The sequence below is a fragment of the Anas platyrhynchos genome, chromosome 4 (genome assembly GCF_047663525.1).
Source record: "Anas platyrhynchos isolate ZD024472 breed Pekin duck chromosome 4, IASCAAS_PekinDuck_T2T, whole genome shotgun sequence".
Classification (NCBI taxonomy): domain Eukaryota; kingdom Metazoa; phylum Chordata; class Aves; order Anseriformes; family Anatidae; genus Anas; species Anas platyrhynchos.
The window spans coordinates 7,425,053-7,449,605 of record NC_092590.1 but is presented as its reverse complement, the minus strand read 5'-3'; the positions used below and the strand labels follow the sequence as shown (position 1 = coordinate 7,449,605).

Here is a 24,553-nt window from a genome sequence, read left to right as displayed (position 1 = left end):
TTTGGGTTGGTTTGTTGGGAAGACAGAAGGGGGAAAAGAGAGATGAAGAAAAAAAATCATGTATTAATTTTGCTTTTTAAGCAGCCAGCCTACATTTGTGCTTTCAGAAAATGTCACTGTCAGAAAATATAAATGCAAAGGGTGAATTAGAACAAGAGTACAATGATGTAGCTCTGCCATAAGCTAGAGAAAATGAGGCTTCAAAAAGAATTTAAATTTTATATCAAATTCTGTCCTGCTGGTTTGGGAAAAAGGCACAGTAGGGATGTTAAACTGGTTTGCATAAGCACTGATTTTTAAATAAGTGTAAGAAAAGGTCAAAATAATTTGACCATGCGCATGTTCATCTTCTTTAGTCTACCTGTCCAAGAGGAGTTTGTGCAACTCAACTGATGTCATCAGTTTTGGAGAGGGACTGAGGGAAATTATCAGCCCTTGTGCAGGTCGGGCACCATGTCACTGAACCTGCTTGAGAGTTGGGACTCGCCTCTGGCATGCTGTGTGAGGGGCATTTGGGGTGCTGCTTCCCAGTACCTCTGGGTTTGGGATCTACTCTGCAGCCCAGGTTGTGGAGCTGGTGCTGTAACTCAAAACGTCCCTGAAATCTGTCAGGCTTTAATCTGAAGGCCTGAATTTTAGTGCAGCCTGAGTTGTTTATGATTGAGGATATTTCAATGACTTTGCTAGACATTCCTAAATGATTGCGCTACAGTTAAAGTTTATTTAGGTTTAATTAGAAATCCTAAACACTACTTCCCTGCCCAACACGCCACAGTTCTGCACTACCACTGACTCTTACGAGATTAAAGCAGATGTAGGTGCAATGGGGCAGTGATCTAATGTGAGACACCCACAAAAGACAGATCTGAGGACTCATATTGAAGGAACCTTTAGAGATCTGAGACGAGTGCTTCCTACCTTAGCTAATCACTATCATTAAAACTCGTGAGTTTATTGTGGATTGATATATACCACACGAAGACCTGATTGGTGGTTAAAATCAAAGGTAATTGGGCCTTTGATCTTAATGGGCTATCATTTCAGTTATTTAATAATTTCTATCTTTAAAAAGAGAATTGTCTGTAGCTCTGACTGTATTCAACACAGAGAGTCAACCAGAGATCAATAACATGTACGGGCATTTTGCATAATGCTTCAGAATGAGGCCCAGCCGGCAGTGAAATGGGGGTGTGAGGGGAGATAATAGGGCACATTAGTCAAAGTCTTCATTGACAGGACAAATCTCCTTTGCAGAGGTTTAGGCTAAAAGCTTTTGCTTCACTTTTCCCATGTGGATAGTCCCGGTGGTTCAGCCACTTGCATTAACCCATTTAGCTGCCCAAACAGGTCTGTTTGTTGAGAGAAGGGAGAAAACCTCACTCTTTCTCCTCTCCCCAGAGGAGAAGAGGGGACACTTGAGCTTTGTTTGGTTTAACCTGTTTATAATTGTATTTTGCATTAGGAAAAGAAACTTCATGTTTAGGTATAGGTAAGAGTGGCAAAGCTTTGGGGAGACTGTGTGTGGTCTCAGAGGCCTGGATTTCCAGTCGTGCTTCGCTGATAATTTGGTGGTCTTCAGTGATGCACGGAACTGTTTGGAGGCAACCAGGGACTCGTCCACCACAGTGCTTGCAGCTTGTGTGGGCACTCTGCTCTTTCAGCTCTTGGAGAAGAGCTTCCTCACCTGTAACTGGGAATAAAGATGTGGGGGGAATGCTGCATGAATCACAACCCCATCCCTCCCTACTTGCTGAGGCTCAGGCAAGGCTTTGTCCTCCCTCTGGGGCCACATTGTGTGGGCTTGTGATGCCGTGCCATGGCCTTCTCCCTGCTCCAGGGCCCGATCGGCCCTGTGAGGGTACTTAAAAGTTCCTGCAAGCTGCTGTCCAGCTTTGCCCAGCACACAAGGAGGCAGTGCAAGGTCGTGCCACCCATCTCCTCCTCGCATGGGGTCCCGGCCATGCAGCAAGCACAGAGCTGGCTGGTGCAATGGGGCAGGAGAAACCCTAGCAGCTTGGATTAATTGGGTAATTTGTGCATGTTGCTTTGAACATGCAAAGAGCCATAAAATGCCAATTAATGTTATGAGGTGCCTAACAGACTTTTTTAATTTACTGTTGCTGTTTTCTTTCGTGTGCATTTGTAAAGAGCTTCTGGCAAAAGGGACTGTTATTGTTAACATTCAGAAAGGAAAATTTTGGGTTACGTGTCCAGCGCTGTCTTGGAAAAATTATATCCGATAACTTGCCTGATTAAAGTGAGACCAAAATTAATGGAGCAGGGCTTACATTAATGGAGCAGAGCCAGCTCTCAGCCTTTGCTCTCTGAGCCCTTTCGAAATTTCTAGAAGTGTGTAGATCCCCCAGAAACATTTCTGCTTCCCTAAGTGTATTTCAGTTACATTTCTTAAAGGAATGGTAGCTCAGTGTGCAATATTATTGGCCTATATTTTTATTTGTAGAGAAAACACTTCCATCCGAACCCTTAAGTGCTTCACTGATGTTAATGAATCCTGGCTGGAGAGAAACATTATTTGTATTTATGAATAGGGCACCTGAGGCGGAGAGCGAGGGAGCTGTTTGGTGGAGTTAATGCATTAGGGCTGCTGCGTATCCCCCACCAGGAGCCAGCAGGCTGCTGCGAGGAGGCCTCACCCGGCGCCGATGCCTCTCCCTGGGCCTCACACAACGCCGCAGCCTCTCGGCGGTGGGGCCCCGCGGGCTCCCCGGCCAGCTCGTGTGGGCGAAGGGAAGGAGCTGCAGCACCCAGCCCACGCTTTAGCTCTTCCCCATGGCAAGGTTTGGTTCTCCTGCCACGTGTAGCGTGCTCCTCTGTTGGTGCACGGACAGCATTTGGTGCCATGAGGGGCAGCAGCACCCTCTTGGGTTGCATCAGCTTTAACCCTGCTCTCTCCCAGTACCCGGTGCTCTCACACCTAAAATACAAATGACAAGCTCTTTCAGTCATCTAGCTTCTCTGCAGATTTCCTGGAGTGCTTTCATTGCTTGCTGGTTGGGCTGCGGCTTCCACAAACAGGCATGGTGGACAAAAAGTCGCTCCTGATACCAGGAGCAGTGCCTAAATCGGGAGCCCCCCGAGGCCTCCTGCTTGACTTGGCCAAGTTTGCTGCCATCTCTCAGCGAGACAGGCACACATCCACACTGCTGGCAGCCTTTGGTTGCCAGAAAAAAAGTGCAGGAGAGAGAGAGGAGCTGCGGCAGTGCCAGCACAGGCCCTGTAGCATTGTCCTGAAAACAAGTGTGCTCTCCAAGCCTTTTTCTTCTTCTTCTTCTTGAAGCGTATCAGAGGGAGCTGGAGTGTGTGTCTGATGTTGGAAACGTGTCAGGATCATAGCCAGTGAGTGACTGTCCAGCAAGGCAATGGCACAGGGTCTCTTCCAACAGGGGCTTTCAGTGAGCTGGTGCATCAGAAGGCAGTACGTTTTTATATCACTGTTATTGAGGACGTATCTATTTCTTTTCTAGGCCCTGTCTCTGGTTCTTGGATTACCATTGCAACTTTTGCATCTGAAGCTTAGCCTGAGTGCCAGAAAGACTGCCCAGAGGCAGCAGAAAGATCACGATGAAGGTGGAGACATCTCAGGTGAGTTCACTGATGGCCTTGTGCTACAAACTCTTTCCTCTCTTGTTTTCTCCTACATTTTTCCCAAGTGATAAACATGTCTGTTTTTGACACCTAGCAAGTCAAAATGTACAAATTCAGGTTGCAAAACTAGGTGATGGACTTCTGTGAAGTTGCATAATAAGGTACTATTAAAAACCTCAGCCTGAAGTGCTGCCAGACAGTGTCAGTAAACAAAGAGCTGTGAACTAATTCACGTAACTTAAAAACAGTGTTTCTCCTAAAGCTCATATTAACTTTTTGGGAAGAACTATGAGAATTTGGCAATTTGATGCATCTTTGAAAATGTGTGTAGCAACAGCTTTGATATGCTTGGGAATTTGTGCTGAATTGTTTCTTTTCTTTTCTTTTCTTTTCTTTTCTTTTCTTTTCTTTTCTTTTCTTTTCTTTTCTTTTCTTTTCTTTTCTTTTCTTTTCTTTTCTTTTCTTTTCTTTTCTTTTCTTTTCTTTTCTTTTCTTTTCTTCTTGATATACAGCTTTTTTGTTTTGTTTTGTTTTGTTTTGTTTTGTTTTGTTTTCATACAAAACTCCCAGTGTGCCAGAAGATACTGGAAAGGTGTGAAAACCAAGTAAGGATCTGCACAGGTTCTTCTTCATCTCCAGTAGTACATCTTCTCCCCAAACTATCAATTGTGAAAGAATTTCATGAAATGTGCGCAAGAGGAATAGGGAATAGAGCAATTGTTTGAATGTGACAGATATAAAGGTGAAGAGAGAAAGAGCTTATTTAACTTCCGCACTGAAATATGTGACTTGAGAAAAGAAATGAGGATTTAGGGGGCTTAGTTTAGAAAGAAGTTCTTTTTCTTACAACAAAATTTGATTATTCATATTCAAATTAGAAAGTTTTTGCCACAGTCATTTCTTAATCTTACAGACTAGTAGGAAATAATTTGGGTAACGTGAAAACAGATAATACGGACTATATAAACTGGCTATCCACAAGCTGTGCGCACTCACCTTTAAAACCTTATCAAGAGGTTTTGGAAGGTATCGGCAGCATCTATAAACCACAGGGGGTGGTGTGGCAGTTGGGGCTGTGTGTGGCGCTGCCCTGAGTGGTGGCCAAAGGCTTTGGTGGGAAAGCAGGACCCTGCTGAGCCTCAACCTGGATCATCTGCCCATGGGCAGTCAGGAACAAACTGCAGCTCTGATAAAGCTGTCAAACTCTCACTGTTTAGTTCGCCTAGGTGTTCAGTGTCTCTTAAGACTTCAGTGTGTGTTTCTTGCAGAGGGACCAGGAGATTGGGCTCTAAACTCTGTTGGAGGGATGCTAGGTGGTTTTCATTTTACATAGGTTAAATTAGGATATACCAGTTGTTCTTCGGACTTCTATTCAAAAGTAAGTACATTTAAAGGAAAAAAAAAAAAAAAGTAGCATTTAAATAAAGGAGAGCAATGAGCATGTGTCCAGGGGCAGTGGCACCTCAGATAAGTACAAAGGCAAGTCTAGCAGAGTGCTAGCATGGATAGCTGATTTCTTCATGTGTTAGTTTTGCCCAGTGCTTGGTATTACCAGGAATCCAGGAGATGTTTAACCAGAGCCAGTAGAATAAAAGATATATTGGAATATAATGCTGATAGGTGTTCGGGATCTCGTATCCCCAAATATATTGGGAAACAGTGACACCAATCAGCACATAACAGTAAACACAAATCTATTTGCCATGTTCCAATAGCATATATATTCAGTAATAACATATATGTCAGGACAGCTGGATTGATCTTTTCACCTGGATTTATGAACCTGTTAACAAGCTTTCCTAGTCTCTTTGAAGGAGGTTGGTAAAAACACCATAATTTAATTGTACAGATTTTGGCCTTAGCACTCTCAATGAGAGGCTTTGTGGCTGGCTGAGGGTGTAGAGCCGTGTCCTTGAAAGCAGGTATTGCAAAAATATGTATGCCATGAATTAAAATTGAGTGAGTTCGGGCAGCTAGTTTGTCTGCTCTCTGGTAACAAACTCTATAGGGACAAATATTTGTAAAGAGTTAAAGTCAAACTCTGACGCAAAAGTACTCAGCGAAACAGAAACATATATTTGCTACACAACTATTTTTGCTCTCCCAGCCAAGGGCTGGAACCAGTCCCAAGCATGACCCATCAGAGCTGAGTAAGTCTCAGTCTGGAAAATAAGTATATTTGTTTACAAACTGACTTGGTAGATAATTAATTATACATGTACTTATTGAAATAATTGGTAAATTAAACATTTGTGTGGATGTTTGGAGGATGGTGCTTACAACTACAATTTAAAGAGCAAAATAATTCTTTCTGGAATGGTAGAAGAAGAAATACGTTTGAGGAAATTGCAATTGGTCTCAGATATCCTGCAAATTAAAAGAGACTGGATGCATCCATCACTGGATGCATTATTCGTTGAGAATGAGTTGTTCCAGCTCCAGGTGTGGATGAAAGACTGAATTTAAACTGATGGAAAATTACACAGAGCCATAACTGTGAGGTTTAAAATTCAAGTAGGTGAAAGCTCAGAAAATGAAAAAAAAAAAAAGTTATTTCCACATGGCTGAATTGAGATAACAGCCCAGGATGAGTTCACTTTGATTCAGCCTTGGTCTGAGCAGGTAATTGCTTGGAGGGAATGAAAAAGCCAAATTTTCAGAGTGCACAGGAAGAAAGAGGAGACAAAAGGATAACGTTAGCAGCACAGCTTCAGACTTGAGAAAATATTTTGGAGTTAAGGGAGCTAAGTTGTGGTGGAAGCTTTGGGCAAGGCCTCTTCTGCCTGATTTTTCATCAGTTTTCCATTTCCAGGAATTTAAAGACAGAAGTCAGGAAATGGGATGTTAGCTAACATCTATAACCAAAGCTTGCGAGTTTTTGTTGTTGTTTTGTTTTTGTCAAAGTTAGTGAGCTTTAAAAGTACACTTCAAAGAAGATTTTACTAACTTGCGTGTTTTCCACCTGGATCCCGAAATCAGACTGGCAGGGAGAGATGATATCTGCAGCAGTAAAGCAGGAAACAGTAGCTGCTGTAGCCCACGTGGAACACACATCCCAGAAAATAAGTCTTTTCAGGGCTCAGATTTGAATATGTATTTACAATGTCCTTTTCAAAGGAAAGGGACGTTATTAATCTTCATCGCTTTCCAGGAAAAAGGAAGTTTGCTGAGTGATGGTTCACTGCAGATAGTTTGAACAGCTGTACAGACTGCTCCTTCTCTTCCCTTCCTTTAGGGTATGATTTCTTCCTTCATCTCTTTCTAAGTCTCCAACCCTATAATGTTCTTCGCTGAAACTGTGCCACCTCTTCTGCACTGATCACTCCCTATTACACCTTGATGCCTACCTGCGCAAAAACGCCAATTAAATTCCTTCCTCTGCTAATGAGTCCGTATGCAAAGCTATTTAGAGGTGTAAGCCTTTCCTTGAGCACCTTTGCCTCACATTCTTTTCACTTAAACCCTTACAAAATTACAGAGCTCCTTCCTCCTCAATCATGTGTTTCACCTACTTTTTATTCTCGCTTTCAGAAAGCTCGGATCCCTTCCTCCCCAGTTCATGGCGTTGCTCACTGGGTACGCTTTACTTTCAGTCTCTGTGAGACGATGCCTCACTGCTCCAGCAAGCCGTATTTAGGAGAGATTTATTGCAAACTAACCACAGCCCCTATGTTTATTTAAGTTGCTGTTGTGTTTGGTCTCCATCAAGTCAGAGCAAGTGGCTGCTTTCCTGCTTCTCACTTACATGCTTGTGTAAAACGTCGTTTTGAGTAGGTATTGTAAAACATTGCACGGCGAAGATAATCCATTTGGGTAGGTCTGAAACAAGGGGCTCGTCTCCCTGGCCATAAGGAAGACTCTCACACAGGCTGTGGGAATGACTGCTATGGTCAGGCTAGATGCTCAACGAGAGGTTTTGTACCCTGGTTAAGTGCCTGACAGGAAAGCTCACGCTGACACTACAGCATAACTCAGTTTACCGTGAAGTCTGGTGGGAATGCCGTCAATTTTTGTCCAGCCGGCACTCACAGGTCTTCCATTTCTTGCATGCTAGAAGCTATCCTGCTGCAGGCAGCCACGTGTTGATAAGAGCTGTATAAACTCATGTCCCGATGCGTTACGGGGAGCCTGGATTGACACCACCCCTGGGGGCAGCTTTGATACGGGGTGTGGGTCCCCCACATGGACAAGGGGCAATTTGGGAGCCTTTCCTTGGAGCCAGGATGCAGCTGGAGGAAGGCAACCCCTTCACCTACTTACCCATTTTTGGGGCAGGGGAGGGAGGGATGATGCTGTGGGGTTATGAATCACTCACATGTCCGGCTGGTCCAGCAGAGGGTGCTTTGACACAGAGGAGCCTCATGTGTGCGGTTCCTGGCACCCAGGTGCAAGTGCTCCTGCATCAGAAAACAGCAGGCTGACCAGAATTCGCTTCCAGCAGTTAGCAAATAAACACGGCGGTGGGTTTATTAGAGCAAATTTGTGATGCAGGAGGCTTTTGGCATTTCTTGTTTGTGTCTGGACCAGGCATCTCAAGGCGGCAGATGCAGAATTGTTGTGTTGGATAACAAAATGTTCCCTCTTTGCCTCTCCACCTTCCCAATCATAGGATGTTTCAGTAAGTGCTAAAAAAGACGCTCACCCTGAAGTATAGCGCCAGGGATATGATCTTGGAGGAATTATTAATCTAAAACCTCGAAAGGTTTTTGAATTGAATTTACAAGGCACCTGGAACTGACCCCCTGTAACACAGAATAAGCTTTATTTATTACTTTGAAATGTCTTGTTTGATTTTTAAACCAGTGGTCTGCATGTAGAAAATTAAAGCTCTACGAAATGAAATTTGGTCACTTGTGCAAACAGGGCCTTGAAGATGAACAGAAGCTTATGACCATGCTTTTGACTGCTCAGACTCCGCTCCTTGCAGCCAGTCCCACTGTGTAAGCATGTTGCCTTTTCAGGTTTCATTTATACATCCCAAAAATGTGTCAGACTTGTAAATGCTAAAGTGTGCACTCTAGAACAATTCCTTGCTGCTCCTCTGCTCAGCCTGCCTCTGGGCAGAGCTGTGGGCAAGCTCTCCCCTGGTCGTGACCAGGCTTTAGAAAATAGCCATTTAAAAAAATAATAATAAAATAATAAAATAAATAAAGAAAAGCCAAGCTGTTTTATTTCATGCAGAGGTAGATCTGAATCATGACCAAAAATGTCTATTTTCAGGTATTTCTAGCGTGATTGAAGGTTACGTACAGGCCAGTTTAGATGCAGAGTGGGAAATGATGGCCAATTTAAGAAGGGTTCTGCGGCAGGGAGACACTGCTTATTGAAATCCAGATAGGACTCCCACCGGCTTTGCGTGCCCCTGTGCAATGTGTATTTTAATCTCCTGCTGCTCACAAACCATTCATTTTCTATGATTTTTATATGTTGCTGCATATACAACTGTAAGTATTCTAGGCAGGCTCAGCTTAACATCCTAGTTGTGCTAATATTTTTGTACTTATTGTTGTTTGAGGTACTTGTTTTTCCTTGCTATAAATGTTTTTTTCATTTGATCTGGTTTGCAACCGTGTATTTCTTTGTTCTGCCTCCTCTGATGTTGTCAAATAGCATTCAACAAGGGGTAACAGCAAAGCGTGCCAGTCATGCCCCGCTGCAGACACGTGCACTGGTCCTTGCTTGGGAGGGAAGGATCCAGGATTGCTCCCTCATTCAGAAAAACAAAACAAAACAAAACAAAAATTAATCTTGCTAAAATTCCTTATATCATTTACATCATTGTTTTAAACACGCTGCAAAAAGAGAGGAATCGCTTCCAGTGAAGCCACTGGGTCAGTCCCAGGACTCAGCATTAGCTCTGGGTAAGTCTCAATTGCTCTCTTTCTTCTTCTTTTTTTTTTTTCCTTTAATTTTTATTTTCATTGATCACTTACAGTCACATGAATTCTTGTTCTTGTTTACCACATTTTATGTTAGCAGAGTAATTTATTCTCCCAGTGACCTTAACTCCTGAATCAATTTAACTAAGTCCTGCGATAGGAGTTGTGTCCTCCTGTGCTGTAACTCAAGTTAAAAGAAAAAAGATCATTCACAGACAGCACAGGTATTTCAGCAGCTTGTTTCATTTCTCTCCTTGGCAGAATCGAAAAACTTGCAAATTCATTAGCCTGGAATAGACAAGTGATGTACAGAAGGATTGGCAAACAGCACAATTTCACAGAGTTAGGTCCCATGGCACTGCTGCAAACTAATTTCTCCCAAGAGCTTCTCCTTCTCAAACACGTTTACATTTGTTTTTGTGTTTATTTTATTACAGAAAACACAAAATACAGAATCCCCACGCGCACCTCCTGGGAACCCTGCTGGCAATTTCCCACTGCTTCAGACAGAGAAGGGAAGAGACCTCATGGTTGCTCCAGGGCCGGTTCTGGGCAAAGCCTGCAGTGCCTCCTCACACAGCTCTCCCCCATTCTCTCCAGTCTGCACGCATCTTTCTTGATCCCAGGGGACCAGGATCCCTCAGGATTCGCCCCGTTTCCTAAGGGCTGCTCTGCCCCTCAGGGCTGCTTGCCTGCTGCGAAGTTTCTTCAAAGACAAAGTTTCACAGCAGTACGCAGTGTTAATCTATGAAATATCAAGAAGTTTTGCTTGAATGTTAAAAACTTCTCAGAGGAAAAGTGTCTCTGGGCATTTAATCCCTAGGGGATGGGAGGAAACTGGCCTAGGAGTCTCTCTCCTCTCATGTACCTTTCTGAGTCTTCTCAGGGGGGTGCTGTCATCCATCCTGTTTAGTGCCTGTAACATCGTCCTGCTGCTGAGATTTCTTTGGTATCCTCACCACGTTACACGGGACAGCCTCACTGGGCAGACCCCTCGTTGTTTGGCTCAGGTTTGGGTCACATTTCTGCAGCAGCACCGTGCACCCCGCTCAAGTTGCTCTCCGGGGGTAGCCGGGAAGCATCAGGTAGGATTTGATTCATGGTAGTGTAAGGGAGGAGTGCAGCATTGCAGCGTGTCGCATCCATCGCTTTTCAATTTTAGCAGGGTAAAACCAGCACTCCTGCCCCCTCAGAATGCCTGCTGGCCTCCTCTTTAGGGCTACATACCCGGGTGATTAAAGAAAGCCACAGAGACATTCACTTTCTTCTGATGATTGTATCCATATCTCTCTGATGTCCTCATTTGCAGTCCCTGCCTTGCTCCCACCTGATCTTAGCTCTTGCCTAGAGAGCAGGAATCTGGGGGGCTGGGAGGGTTTTCCCCTTATTAGCCTGTCTGAAAGGGCTGTCAAGCAGGTATCTTTCCTCTGGCAGCTCTGCAGCTTTTGGCAGCCAGGCACTCTCCCAGGCATTTTCTCTCCCATTTTGCCCATTCCCTTGTTGAGCACTCAGCTCACGGCCTGCAGCTGCCACGCTGCCCTGCGGAAACACGCTCCGAATTACGCCTCATCCACGCCCTCCACACTGCAGGTTCATTGCAACACGGTGCTCCTGCTGGAAACTTGCTTTTTTTTTTTTTTTTTCTCCTTCAAATTCTGTCCAGAAAACCTCAGTTCGGGTTATCTGTTCGTGCCATTTGATCTCGGAGTACAAGCTAAATGTCTCCAGTGAGCCCGTGGGTCACACAGCAAGGGTTGTTTATTTTGGTTTCTGTGCTCAGAAAGGAAAGCCAGTACTTATCACTGAGAATCTTGTGCAGGAAAAGGGCTCTTTCCCATGGCTTCTCCAAAAAAATGTTTAGCATTTAATTTAGAGGTTGTTTTTAAAAATTGTCGTTGTGTTTTAGAAGCTGGGTCTCGCGGAAACTGTTTAGGCATCTCAGCACCTCATCTCCTCCCGGACAGAAAGGAAGGAAGAAGAGGAACATAAGAGGAATCCATTGCTTTCTCCCGAGTATCTGCATGCCTCCTTCCACCAGTGCTCACCTCCCATGAACACCTCTTTGCACACCTGCAAGCTCCTGCAGATGCAAACACACGACAGTCCCTGTCCTGAGCCCGGGGAAGTGGTGTTCCCTCTCTCCTGCGACTGTGAGGAGACAGAATATGAAATGACAGCAGGGCAGGCAAATTACAAATCCTTTGATACCTGCTTCAGAGGTTTGTGCCCTGCTTTTCTTGGTCTCCTCTCACAGGATGGCCTGGGCGAGGTATTCATTTCCCCTGCAGTAGCAGCCCCGGCCCTCCTGGCTCCTCCAAAATAACCACCCTGGGAGAGCGTGGCTGCAGCACTGACGTCCTTGCCTTCCAAGTTGTGATAGCAAAACCCCAGGCGGGTTTGGGATGGTGGTTGTTTTCCTTTATTTTATAAACAAATATCCTTTTTTAAAAATTGCTTTATTTGAATCCTGATGCCTCAGGAGTGGGAAAAGGAGTTAGCACAAGAACAAGGTAAAGCTTCCATTAAAGTTCGAGCCCAGAAAGCTGAAAACACAGTAACTTGAGATCTTGATTTGGGATGAAAGCTGTGATCTTTTTTTTCTTTTCCCTAAATGTCAGATTCCAGAAAGTTTTTAGGGAAAAAATAATAATCGTTTTCTGTGGTTTCCAGGTCTAGCAGGCAGAAGGAAGCTAAATAACTCCTCATTCAGCAAAGCACCATGTCCGGAGAGAGGGGGCAGCCAGGTGCAATCCAGACACAGGCTCACAGGACACCGCAGAGCCCTCTCCCCCTTCTGAACGTGCAGGCAGCAGCATCCCAAGTGCCTTCACCTCTCTCACCCCCTTTTTGGGAGGGTTGGCAGCAACCGAGAAAGGCAGGTCAGTGAAAAGCCTGAACGTGGGCTGAGCATCCGTGGCCGTTTTGTGCTGCAGAGCGGAGGCTGCAAACTCTCCCACCATCCAGGAGCGATTCCTCGAGGCATCTCCTGTGCGTGTCTGCAGGGTGACCTCCACATGGAGCGAGGACAGCTGCCTTTGAGCGAAACCTGAGTGAGGTAACGAGCAGCAGGAGCTCTGCTAGAAGAGGAATCGTGCTTGGAGGATGAGATCACACAAGCCCAGTAATTACGTACTACCCTCTCATTAGGACATCGAGATTTGCATTTTGTGGCTTTGAAAACAAGTTTAAGAAGTGCTAAAGTAGTAGTTTCTCCAAAGTTTAGGATTCATAAAGTGGTCCTGCTGGTGAAATATACATATATGGAACAGATCGTCTCTCGTTTAACCATTTACATGACCGATGAAGAGATCAGCTGTAGTTAAAATGCCAACACATTTTCCTTTGGGTCTGTCTATGTATTGGCTTTAGAAGTTTTCCGTGTTGGTAATAACTACAACAATATCTGACTCACGCTGCAACTGAGGAAGATGCTTAAAGAAAGAACAGATGAGTCACTCTTTAATGAATACTGCTCCTTAAAGTTTTATAACTTAACTCGACTTCATCGTTTTAATTGTTCCTCCCTCTACAGAGGTAGAAACGTTGTAAGGTATACATTGCTTAACAGTGTAAACAGTCTGCGTGAATTCAAGGAAGACTGCTTGTACTCTGGTGCAATTTATGACTGCTGCCACGGACAGGAATAGATACAGGCGAGCGCGCCTTGCAAAAGCTCAGCCAAGCAGCAACGGGACTGGAAGTTTCACACTCGAAGCCCTTGTAAAGAGTTATGGAAGTCAGTGAATAATACCACTGTACAGTTTTGAACAAGTGAAGGCTTGTTCTGCATCTAAATGGAGAATGCCAACAAAAAGAGTAAGAGATGATGAATTAAAGGGGTAGCTAGCAGATATTTGAGCAGGACTTTGCAGGAAATGTTAAATAAATGAATGTTAAATGAATACTTCAAGCTCTGGAGACCCATAAAACTACCACCACTGCCTTGCCCAGGAGGTGTCTGTCTTATGTAGGCAATTTCAGTAAAACCAAGAAAGTTTGAAAATTTCAATATGTGTTTACTTCAGACAGATGGTGAGGACAGAGATAATGGGGTTTGGTTCTGATGGAAATGGGGCCATCGGTGTTGAGAGCTCATCAGTGACTGCACTTCAGCCCAGTGTTATCAGGAGGATGAAAAAAAAAAAACACTTACACACATCTCACCACGAAGATGGGCTATTTCTATCCTATGTCCAGAGTTTGGAGAATGAATTGGTCCGATACATTGCAATGCTACACTCTCAGCTCTGTTGGCTTCTGCACGTGCTGAGTCTTTGCTAGTTATTATCCCAAGCACTTTCATTCCTTTGATGTATTTGCAAAGGAAGGTCTACATAAGTGCAGGGCAGCTCTTAAAACTGCAGAGCCTGCCGTCCTGTAGCATTAAGCTTATCAGCAGGGCTGAAGGACAGTTTACTTAAAACAATGGTCTGGACTTTTTCTTTTCAACCGATGTTATTGTTTCACTCATTCAAAAAGCAAGTGACACCTGCGTAAAAGCAAGCTGTTCATGTCTGGTGAGCACCCATCACGCTGCAGGCTGTGGGTTTTTCACTGCTGAGTTATTTTCAGCACATCCAGAGAGCAGTGGCAAGTGCATGCTGCATGCTGGCTTGGACAAGGCCTTTTGAAGGTAGCATCCTGAAAAAAGTCATGTTCTGTAAACTCACTTTATGCTTTGGTTGCAATTTCACAGCTCTGCTCGCAACACAAATTCAAGATCTGCAACAGATACTTGCAAGCAGTGAACAATAAATAAATGCCAGTTGTATGTTCCCTTAAAAGCCTTCTGATTTTATGAGCAAACTCAGGTGCTACCTTTTAGAACAAGTAGCTCCAACAGACACCAAATATTCACCTGGGAGCTCTGCAATTAATATATTTAGGTGTTTCTGTGCATAAATGTACGCGTACTTTTGATAGGTTTTATTGATCTCTACGGAATCTGAACAGTAAAGGTAGCCAGTGCCAAACCTTGCAGGAGGCACTGCAGGGGTTGGTTTTTCCAGGGTGTGACAGAGACTTTGGATCAGATACTTTTTTTTTTTTTTCTTTTCTCTTGTAAATGCCAGCATTGTACATCTCCCAGCCACCCCAAACACTGGGCTGAACCAAACCTAGGATGCCTGGTACTTTGTGTAAAATCCCAAAGGAGAAAAATACCAGCTCCCCCACCCCTGCAAACCCTTTATCTGGGACCTTTGAAGTGCTTTTAGCAGTAATAAATTACTCTGTGTAACACACTCCAAAATCAATATTTTCTATTAGTTTCCTTTATTTCCTTTGCCCACTCCCAGTTGGAAGGCTAGGTGAGTTGTAAAACACAGAAGAAGCCACGTGGCTTGTTTTACACAGGTGCAGCTAAATTTCTTATCGTTTGACACTGGAGCTCATGCAGTTAAGCGTTGGTGTTTCATCCTTTTTTTTATTTATTTTTTAGGGAAATGCAGTACCTCTGTGAACGGTGAATTATAACAGCGTGATCTGAACTGGCAACACCACGCTCTGCAATTTCCCTCTTCCCAGAGGCTCCACATGGCTTTGTCCAGGTAGGATGCGGGGAACCTGAGTGCAGGTTCTGTTTCTTACGGGAGATGCAGAGATTGGGATTTCCTAAGTGTAAGTGTAAATAACCAGGACATCCAAGCACTGCCTGCGCTACACTCAGTTCATACAGATTCACACACAAAAACACAAAGAAAAGGCAGATAATGCTTCTGCTTGGCATGGGAAAATATGAACTGGGCAGAGGTTTGCTGGGAAGCGACAGGCAGCGTAGCCACGGTGTGGTCCCATTGCCAGGGAACGGCTCCTCTTCCTCGGCAGCTGGGCCTGATGGCAGCACGGAGATCTGGATGGGTGTTACAGATCAATAAAACACAGAGAGGTATTTTGTTTTGAACCAAAAGTTAAAATTTTATTTGGAATATCAATATACCAAAAAAAATAAAAATAAAAACTTCCTTTTATGTAGTGAAATAGCCATTTGAAAATGGTAAAATAAAGATATTTCTCATACTATTCTCTCCCAGCTATTGTACATGTATTTTTATTTTTTTTTTTTGTATTTTTTTTTATTATTATTTTTTTATTTTCTGAACAGAAATCTAGCTTGAGCTTTAAGGCTCCTTAAAGCCTAAAGCATGTAGTGGCTCTTTTGAGAAAGCAGATAAGTCAATCAAAGCTGTGTTTCTTCAGCAGACAGGCCTGTTTGAAGCTCTCCAGAGCTGGACAGATGTGAGACTTCTCAGGAAGCTGCTGTTTCAGGGGAATATTATTTTTTTACCCATTGGGAAATGCTCTCTAATCCCACTTCATGCAGCATTTTATCAAGCTTTATGATGCACTGGGGAGGCCCCTGGTCCCCCTTCGCTGTAGTGCTCTTGTGCAGAGCTGATCCTATTTGTGTTTAACTTAAGAAATCATATTCTACTCTGCGGTGGTTGCTCTGCTAGAAAATAAACTCCGCAAGAAGGCACTGATCCTGCCCTTGCCCCCGTAAGCAAAAGGTTTCTGTGCCCGCGTGTGGCTGCACTGACCGCAGTGGAGCGTTTGTGGCAGCAGGACAGGGAGTTGTCCTTTAGCTTGCTTTTAATAAAATAAACGGAATGGAAAATGCATGGAAGTAAAAGCGTGGAAACACACCAACAATGAGTTGTAATTCTTCTCTTTTAGAGGACTCACAGATGCGAGGCTGGAAAATATGACTAAGGACTGACATCGGGGCCTGAGTGATGCCCCGAGTGATACATGGCACCATCAGCCAAACTCAGGGGGCTTTAGGTCTGGCATCGCCCCGCCACTGGGCTGTGATGGGCCAAAGCAGAGCTTGCTGAAAGCAGTGGGCACCTCACCAACCACCTCATTTTCAGGGGGTATTCGGCCAGGTCCTGAGCTAGCGAGGTAGGGTCTGCAGTCTGCTGAGCTTCCTCCCTTGACCATTTTTGTAACTCGGAGCGTATCTGCGTGTATGAGTTGTATATAAATGCTTCTGTTACTCGTTGAGGCACAGCACAGTGCCAATACTGCAGATACGACTGCGCTGATGTGCTACATCTGGCACGTGCCCACGAGGCGGCTGTGTCACAGGCACAGTAACTGCTGCCTTATACTGCCTGATACCCCAAAGCCTGGTATCGATCCCCAAGGTGTAATTCCCAGGCTTTTCGGGTATCACTGCCTGATACCCCAAAGCCTGGTATCAATCCCCGAGGTGCCATTCTCCCCGACTTTTCCTTAAGGGAAAGAAAACCGACACCCGCTCAGGCCTCTGCTCCCCCGAACCAGCCACAGCTTTCGGCTCAGGGGCAAGGTCTTGCCCCCCTCTGCCTCCAGCCTTCTGCAGGCTCACGCCCTTATCTGGTGAGTAGACTTTTATTTGTTTCCTGTGAAGTCTGGTGAGAGATGTCTTGGGGAAGCAGCCACTCTGGTGTTATCAGTGACCCCAGACGCACACCACTTGCGGCCCTGAGTCAAGGTCTGTCAGCGGGAGAGCTTTCCTCCTCATCACGGGCACAGCTTGAGGAGGCTTCCCAACTACCCAGCCTCGTGTTGTTTCCCTAACTAGCTGAAAATATTTTCCTTTCAATGTTCACTGCACAGAAGCAGTGCTCGGGAAGAACCAAATATTGCTCGCAACTGCCTAAGCACAGGCCTGTACCCACGGCACTGTTTTTCTTTCGGTACACTGGATCAATGTGTCAGAACACAAAACACAGACCCTGGCCCTGGCAGACTGACCTTATTGTCGGTGTAATTTTCCTGACTTCAGGAAAGGACCATTTGTGCTCCTTGCCACAGGCCCTGTAATTTTTGGTATGCCGTGTGAAGTTTGCATTCCCCAAGGTGTGTGTGAATGCAGCACAACTGCAGCTTTGCTCATTAGGGAAAATAAGAATCCTGCCAGGGGACAGAGAAGTGTGACTGTGTGACCCCCAAGGCTCCAGCCAGGGGAAGTGAGGAGGACCCAATTAGCCGTGTTTAGGTTGGATCAGCTGGAATATTACGGAGGTGTCACTGCCTGAGGGTTGTCTGCCTGGCTGTTCAGGTACATGTGAGGGGGTTGCATGTGATGCCTAAATATCATGCGTGCACTTTGCTAGGAAAAAAAAAAAAAGAAACCAGTTTGTGTTGGCTTTGGTCTTATCCTCAACTTCCATAATGCCAGTTCCCACATCTGACTCCAGAAAACACTGGAGGGAGATCCCTACGGTGTGGGACAGCAAGGGCAGAGCTGTGGGTGCTGGGACGCCAGCTCCTGAAGCAAGTGGTGGCATGACACCCAATGTCTAGGGTGATGGGAGGTGAACCCTCATTTGTCCCCTACCTGTCTGATCTTGCTGCCCCTTCCCTGTATGTGTGCTCGCCTGCAGACTTGTCCTCCCCTTGGACTCCCACTGAATTCATCTTCATCTTCCCCTGCACATCTGGAGCACATCTGTACTGTGTCTGGAGGGGGCCTGGTGGGTCGGTCCCTGCACTGCAGCCGCTGCCCAGGCAGCAAAGAAGGGACACGGCCCTTGGCATGGCTGGGGACACCTCCAAGCCCCCCAAAGGCTCGCAGGGAGGCGGGCAGGTCGGGAGCAAACAGTACAGAGGTACCCACGAGGGCTTTTGGAGAATGGGCTAACGGGGGGTGAAACGCCTGCTCCGCTGGAGTCAGTGTCATTGCCAGTGTTGCCATCAGGGACGCACAGAATGCTTTTTGTCTGCTTGTTTGGTTGTTTCGTTTGTTTGTTTTCTTATGCAATTAAGGAAAAGGCTGTATGAAACACGGTGGGTTGATTGTGCACTCATTAGCAACCCACCCTGTTTTCTGCCTGCTCAGCTTTGGCTGCAGCTCTTTACCTAGCTAGGAGTTGCTTCATACTTGTAAAGTTTATTTGTTGTTTTTTTTTTTAAGCTGTTCACTGCAAGCCTCCAGTTACCAGGGGATGTGTGCAGCTCCGTGCATGGCACAATGGGGCCTCTACCAACACTTCCCATCTAAAGGTAGGTGACTCGAATTTTGCCTTTTCCCACTGTTACTCAGTCTTCATAACCCGCTTCTTAGCCAGGGCAAAATTAAGCGTGAGGAAAAAGGCTCATTCAGCATTATAATTATCTACTCCCAAGCTGTAAAACAAAATGGTTTACACATTTAATTGGCGTTGTCTAATATTTCCATGTATACAGTAGTCCTATTAATGAATATCATAGCTTCATTACGGAATATCACATTTTGCTATTTGCTGTGTACCATAAAAATAACGTCAGCACATCAATAACTTAAATAACACAAATGTAAACTTATTTTCTGCTTGTTGTAATTATGATTTCAGCCTACGGAGGCTTGTTGATTTGTAAGACCATTCACATAACATGGAATGTAACTTTATTTGTTTTTCTTTTGTATATAATGAGACACCAAAAGCCCTTGTCATCTCTTAACAAGATACTAAAGCAGCTCTGTTTCATGAATGACAGCACAATTAAAGCTAAAAATCATAATTAAAAAAAAAAAAAAAAAAGAAACCCTTTGCACTGTACAATCTCAAATTAAAGCAAGGAAATTAATGACAATCTTTTGCATTAGCCAGGAAACGTGATTCTCTGCCACTGGGCTTTTTTTCTTGTTGACAATTCACAGGATGTGTATATGGGTGTAGTTATAGGTGTGTATATCCTACGCAGAACAGCAGTCCCTATTTTGTTGATCTAGTTCTTCTAATTGTTTAGTTAAGCTACCTAACTGATACAATTTAGAGTACTACATTAACACATTTAACATCAAGTTTACATACTTGCGTCTTTGAAATACTAGGAACTTTTACACGTTTTATTTGGCTTCGTAAGGACTGGAATATCACAGATAATGCAATCTACTCGTCTTTGAGAGAATATGGCTGTTATCAACTAGCTCTCTAAGGTTCAGAGTGAAATACGTTTCCTTATTTCTGTAGCTGACTTCAGAGAAGAAACGTGTCTTCTTAAGTGGTCAGTCTGATGTTACAGCCTCTGCAGAGAGAGAGATGCACGTTTAGTGAAGGACGATTCCCTCTGGACATTAGAGCTAAGCCGTTGCAGCAAAATCACTCCATTCAGCCTGATTTCCTACACAAATCTCAAGAAAAACCTATTCCGAGCATCTTTTCATAGTAGTATCTCCACATGACCAGAGGAGGGCTCTTGGCACATCTTCGCCCAGCCTGGCAGGTCGCCTTGCCTCTTCCCAGAGCCACAGAAGCGCAGGGCGAGCATCCGTCGGTGAGCACCACGGGCTCTGCTCTGAAGTCAGTGGGTAGAGACGTCGCTCGCTGCTCGCCAGCTGGGCTGGCTTCTCATTTCCCCCATTCGATTCCGTGTCGCTGCGGGTTAATTTGAGATTAGCGGCTAATTCTTAAAAATCATGGTCGGGGAGTCGCCTCTCCCTCCTTCCTGAACATTCATCTGCTATTAGCCCCTGGTAATTAAGCAAATATTGATTGATTTAACCCTCTATGACTTATCCTGCTGCAGAAATTCCTTGCTTTTAGCTGAAAAATGCACTTGGAAAATGCACTCGGCTGAGATATGTATTGCAACAGTGCATCTTTTCACATCAAGCTCTTGTACGAGTGCTGCTCCTTCCTGCCACCCCAGCGAGGTGACTGCCTTCCAGCTCTGCTCCCCTGGCACGGTACAGAGCGGAGAAATCAATCTCGTCTCGCTTCCGTTCACAACCATGATGACGTTCAACCACACGGGTGTCCGTGACATCCTTTTGGGTTTTGTTTTGGCTAAAGGTATTAACCTTTTATGGAAAAGATTTTAAATTTGCAATCCTACTGGTATCGTAGATAGATTTTTTTTTTGTCACCTCTCTGCTTTGTTTTGTTCAAGTTTAACACTGAAAAACTATTAGAAAGGATTTAGAAACTCGGTTTTCGTAATAAAAGTCTCTCTTCCATCCCGGGGAAGCTTACTTCGTGTACTTTTCCCCCCTCAACATTATTCCTTTTCTCTTCTTTTTCTTTCCTTTTTTTATTTTTATTTTTCTAATTTCTCCTTTTCTCCTTTCTTTTCAAGAGCAGACAGGTACAAGAAGGAAGAAGTCTTTCGTCAGCAGTCCTTTGAGATAGAGTAGATTTCAGTGAGTCCTCACCATGGTAGGATCATAAACTTACTGGGTTAAACCAAGCTAACTTTCCCTAAGCTGCCATGTTTGATCTGCACCATACATATATGTGTATCCTTGTGCCATTTTCTTTTCTTATAATTTTGTTTTTCTTGATGACCCTGAGCTATGGCTTCTGTCTCATTTCTACCACTACTCAACCTTCTTTGTTTTTGTCGTTTTGCCGATATAGGCCTCGAAGAAAAAATGGCAGAAGAGCACAAAGTAGCTGAGGTACATGAGGGAGGACCAGATGATGTTCTGCACGTGGGAATGGCACTGGCCGTGCTGCATCCAGGAGAAGACCAGGTAATTGATCACACAGCCAACCAGCATCTGGGTGATCTGCGACAAGGTGATGAACATGGCAAACTTGCGTGAGACTCTGAAGCCAGCAGCCCGCAAGGCATAGTAAGAGTACATAACGGCGTGCACTCCATAGTTCATGGTCATAAACCAGCCACCGCCAGCCACCATGTCCTTGTAGGAATACCAAGAATAAAGTAACACAGTAATGTGATGGTACCAGTGTAAGAAGATGAGCTTCTGTTTCCTAAGAATAATGAATATTGTATCTCCTGTAACAAAAAAGAAGAAAAAAAAGAAAAAAAAAAAAAAAGGGAGGGGAGGAAATGAGAAACATATTGAACAATTCCACAGTTTCTGAATTCTGCAAGGCTCTCTTCCCATTGCTCTTGCTGCAGTATACACTTTTGGAGCACGAAAATACACCTCAGCTATTGACCTCAGAGCTTGTCTAATTTGACAGCTTACTCAGGTCTTATCTCTCTGCGATTTATGCCCAACCAGAGCACCCCCATTTTGCTGCGTGGACAACCCCTGCCTGAAGACTCCACAGGTCTTTGCTGTAAACACAGCTTGCAAAGCCTGAAGTGACGCAGGTGGATGTACGTGCATCACCTCAGGCTGTCAGACTGTCCATCACACGCTGTGACCAGAAGAGAAAAACAGAGAGCAGAAAACCCGAGGAGGAAGCAGCAGTGCCCTGCCATTCAAGTGCCTACCTGCATGCCAATCCTGATTACATTTAACAGCGTCTTTTGAGTTCCTATGCAAAAAGCTATTGCATATTCAACCTGTGTTATTGAAAGGTATGTAATTGCCAGAAAAAATGCTTTTAGAAAGAGATTTGTTCACGATGAAATGCATATCCTTTTCTGCAAATTTGTTACTGTTGTAGAAAAGTAGATTTTATTCCAAATTCCTGCCTTTTTCTTTCTTCTGCTTCTTGTGATTGCACTGAGCATCCCAATTAGATACAATATATATATACGTGCGCTATTCGTTTGTTGTTGTACAGTGATTCCAAAAAGATCCCTAAGCTTTGAATCAGGGGCCTTATTTCTACATATACGTATCCCTGAAAATCCGAATTATGAATAATAGTGATGGCTGGAACTGAAACTGCACTGTCTGCACTAGGTCTGCAGTAAGCCATAATGCTTCTGTTTATCTCATTAGCTGCAAGATGTTGATTCACATTTTAATAAGTAATCACATGATCAGTTTATTGTTGACGTGCGGCTCTAGCTGACATTTTCTAGTTTCAACCAAACTCGATTTCAGTGGTTTTGCAGTACTTTAAGCAGCAGGAAGCCAAAGGGTTCTGACACAGCAAAACAACTGGTGTCTGTCCCCTCCCTGTGTTTATGCTGATGAATTGCCGTGCTCTAATTTGCTGAATCAAATTCTCTGCTGAAAGGTAAAGACTTATTTTTGCTGTACACCTGAACACGGTGAGTTCTGCAGCCCTCTGAGGTTTTGTAAGGGTGTCCTCTGAAGGGAAAGCTGGAAGGCTGCTAAATCACTCCTTCCTCCTTCCCATTAAAACAATCCTCTCTTACACTAATAAGCTGTGGGATAAGAACACCTGCAGACAGGATATGAAGTTGGCTTTGGCAAGTCTATAGTAAGTATCATTCCAAATAAATCGCTGGAGAACCAACAATTTATAAATATCCACATCACACTGGAATGGGGATTGGAAAAGCCAGAGATGTTGTGGGAAACTGGTTTCTATTTGGAGACAGCCACAGCTTTCAGTGTTCAGGGAGGAAGCACGTTACTGTTCATAATTGTACGCCCACACATGTATTTAAGGATGAATGTTGCAGAACGGAGGTAGGATCTGACTCGAAGCCACTTGCTGACACAGCTGCTCTAGCCCAGCCCTCACTTCAATATCCATGGGGTGAGTGGCTGCTGCTGCTGCTGTTCAGATTTGTCTGTAATCACTGATGGCTTCGGAAGCAATCGGCCAGGCCTGGTAATGCTGAGGGGAATGCCAATTTATCCTTTGCTGTGGGATCAGGACATGTCCTCACAAAAGTTTCACAGGGAGCAAAAGGGATGTGATGCTTTCTCATCAACTGCATCATGACCATAATGCTGACCAGTCCCTCAGGGCTGAGCCCGGAGCTGCAGAGCTCATGGCTGAACTTGCAAAGCGTGAGAGCCCAGCTCAGAGCAATACTGGACTTGTGTCTCCTGCTACTGACAACCACAAAAAAACAACAAAGCGTGTGAAGCGTGCTGGATTGGCAGGCTCAGATATAAAAAGGGTGGTGGTGAATTCCTGGCCAACTGTTGGGGACTTGAAAAAAACTCTCTGGAATTCAAACTACAACTTTAACTACGGTTTCTCGATGGAGACTTATTAGCTTTTCCTGGTTTTCATTCTTCCCACAGCTCTTGCTCTGTAGGGAAGCCAAATACCCTTGAGCCATGGCCACTTGCAGCTGAAGAAAATGTGCACCAGCCGGAGCTCTAAGGAGGAATGGGAAAGCCTTCTGCCACTTACAGCACGCCTTGCTGCTGTGAATCAATGGCCAATGTCCTGTTGCTGTTACAGATAGATAAAATCCATTGCTGGCAGGTGGGCTACATGAATTAATTGACAGGTTGGTGACAAGGCACACCCCAGTCCTTTAAATACACTGGAGCTTAGTGAACTTCACGTTTGAGGACGTGGACCTACATGTTTTTGTTACCTGAAACCAGCATCATCGTAGGTATGCTGACAAAGGCTAGGAGAAAACTCCGAGAGCTGAGCTGTACTTTCAGCTTTGAAGGTTTGCCTAAATGAGTCATACTGTGGAGACCTGGAGCAACCTAGATTATATATACATGTACCTGAGACTGCCCCGTATTGGGGGAGTAAAGCCCCACCAGCTGAGGGGCTTTACACTTTGCCACATGAATTGCAAACGTCCAGTTTCAAAACAATAGCAAAGACCCAGCTATTTTCCAGGAGGACTGGCAGAGGCAGAGGAGAAAGAGTAGCGTTGAGCTTGATGGCATCTAGAGAATGCTCTCTTCATGCTGCTCTAAATAGGCATGGAGAGAAAAAGGGAGAGAGGTTACTCACCTAGTTCGGGTGCTTTGCTTAGCACAAATGCGTATGCCCAGAATTTGCTGACAGGTCCAATGTAAAAACTCTGGTCGCACACTGACTGCTTCAGGCCTTTGGTCATCAAAATGTACAGCATGAAAGGAGCAGTTCGAACAGCACCAAGTATACTTGGAAAAAAAAAGAAAATGAAGAAAGTTGAGTAGATACTTGACATCTACATGCCATCACTTCAAGTCATTTTGAGGAAAAAAAAAAAGTCATAAATGTGCTAAGATAATAAGCTTAACAGCCTTAAAGTTGGAGTAACTCTGCCGGCTTCTAGGAAGTTGTTCTGAACTCATATTTGCAAAGTGGATCGCAGTAATAAAGTATTCCCTGCTGAAAGTCTGGCACAGTAACTTCAGTGTTTTTTATTTCATTACTACAGGAACGAGCCTTCACTTTTCAGGACCAGTAGGAGACCCCAACTTCAGCTGCAAACAACGTGCAGAGTTTTGATGCTGGCGGCTGGAAGACTAAAAGAAACGAGTTAATAAAGAGCTGTCATCAGCATAACCAGGA

At 44.5% G+C, this 24,553-nt stretch overlaps 1 protein-coding gene and 2 long non-coding RNA genes across 4 annotated transcripts in view; 2 read left to right on the top strand and 1 right to left on the bottom strand.

Annotated features, from left to right (window-relative positions):
- Positions 1-18,998, top strand: part of LOC119716871 (uncharacterized) — a 27,154-nt gene extending 8,156 nt beyond the window's left edge. Inside the window, exons 3-6 of one of the 2 annotated variants that reach the window (XR_011808806.1) lie at positions 3,486-3,603; positions 4,119-9,467; positions 9,923-13,301; positions 14,926-18,998. This is a non-coding gene — a long non-coding RNA (uncharacterized lncRNA). Of the gene's footprint in view, positions 1-3,485; positions 3,604-4,118; positions 13,302-14,925 lie in introns of both variants that reach the window. The other variant, XR_011808805.1, reaches the window with a different exon arrangement.
- ELOVL6 (ELOVL fatty acid elongase 6) overlaps positions 18,769-24,553 on the bottom strand; it is a 59,396-nt gene continuing 53,611 nt past the window's right edge. Inside the window, exons 3-4 of the mRNA XM_038178820.2 lie at positions 24,008-24,159; positions 18,769-21,197 (exon numbers count right to left, since the gene is read on the bottom strand). Of these exons, the coding sequence (XP_038034748.1) occupies positions 20,773-21,197; positions 24,008-24,159 (577 nt within the window). The 3' untranslated portion in view covers positions 18,769-20,772. The remainder of the gene's footprint in view (positions 21,198-24,007; positions 24,160-24,553) is intronic.
- LOC113843470 (uncharacterized) lies at positions 21,193-24,553 on the top strand. Its single transcript, XR_011808804.1, has 2 exons — positions 21,193-21,731; positions 23,329-24,553. It is a non-coding gene; the product is annotated as an uncharacterized lncRNA (long non-coding RNA).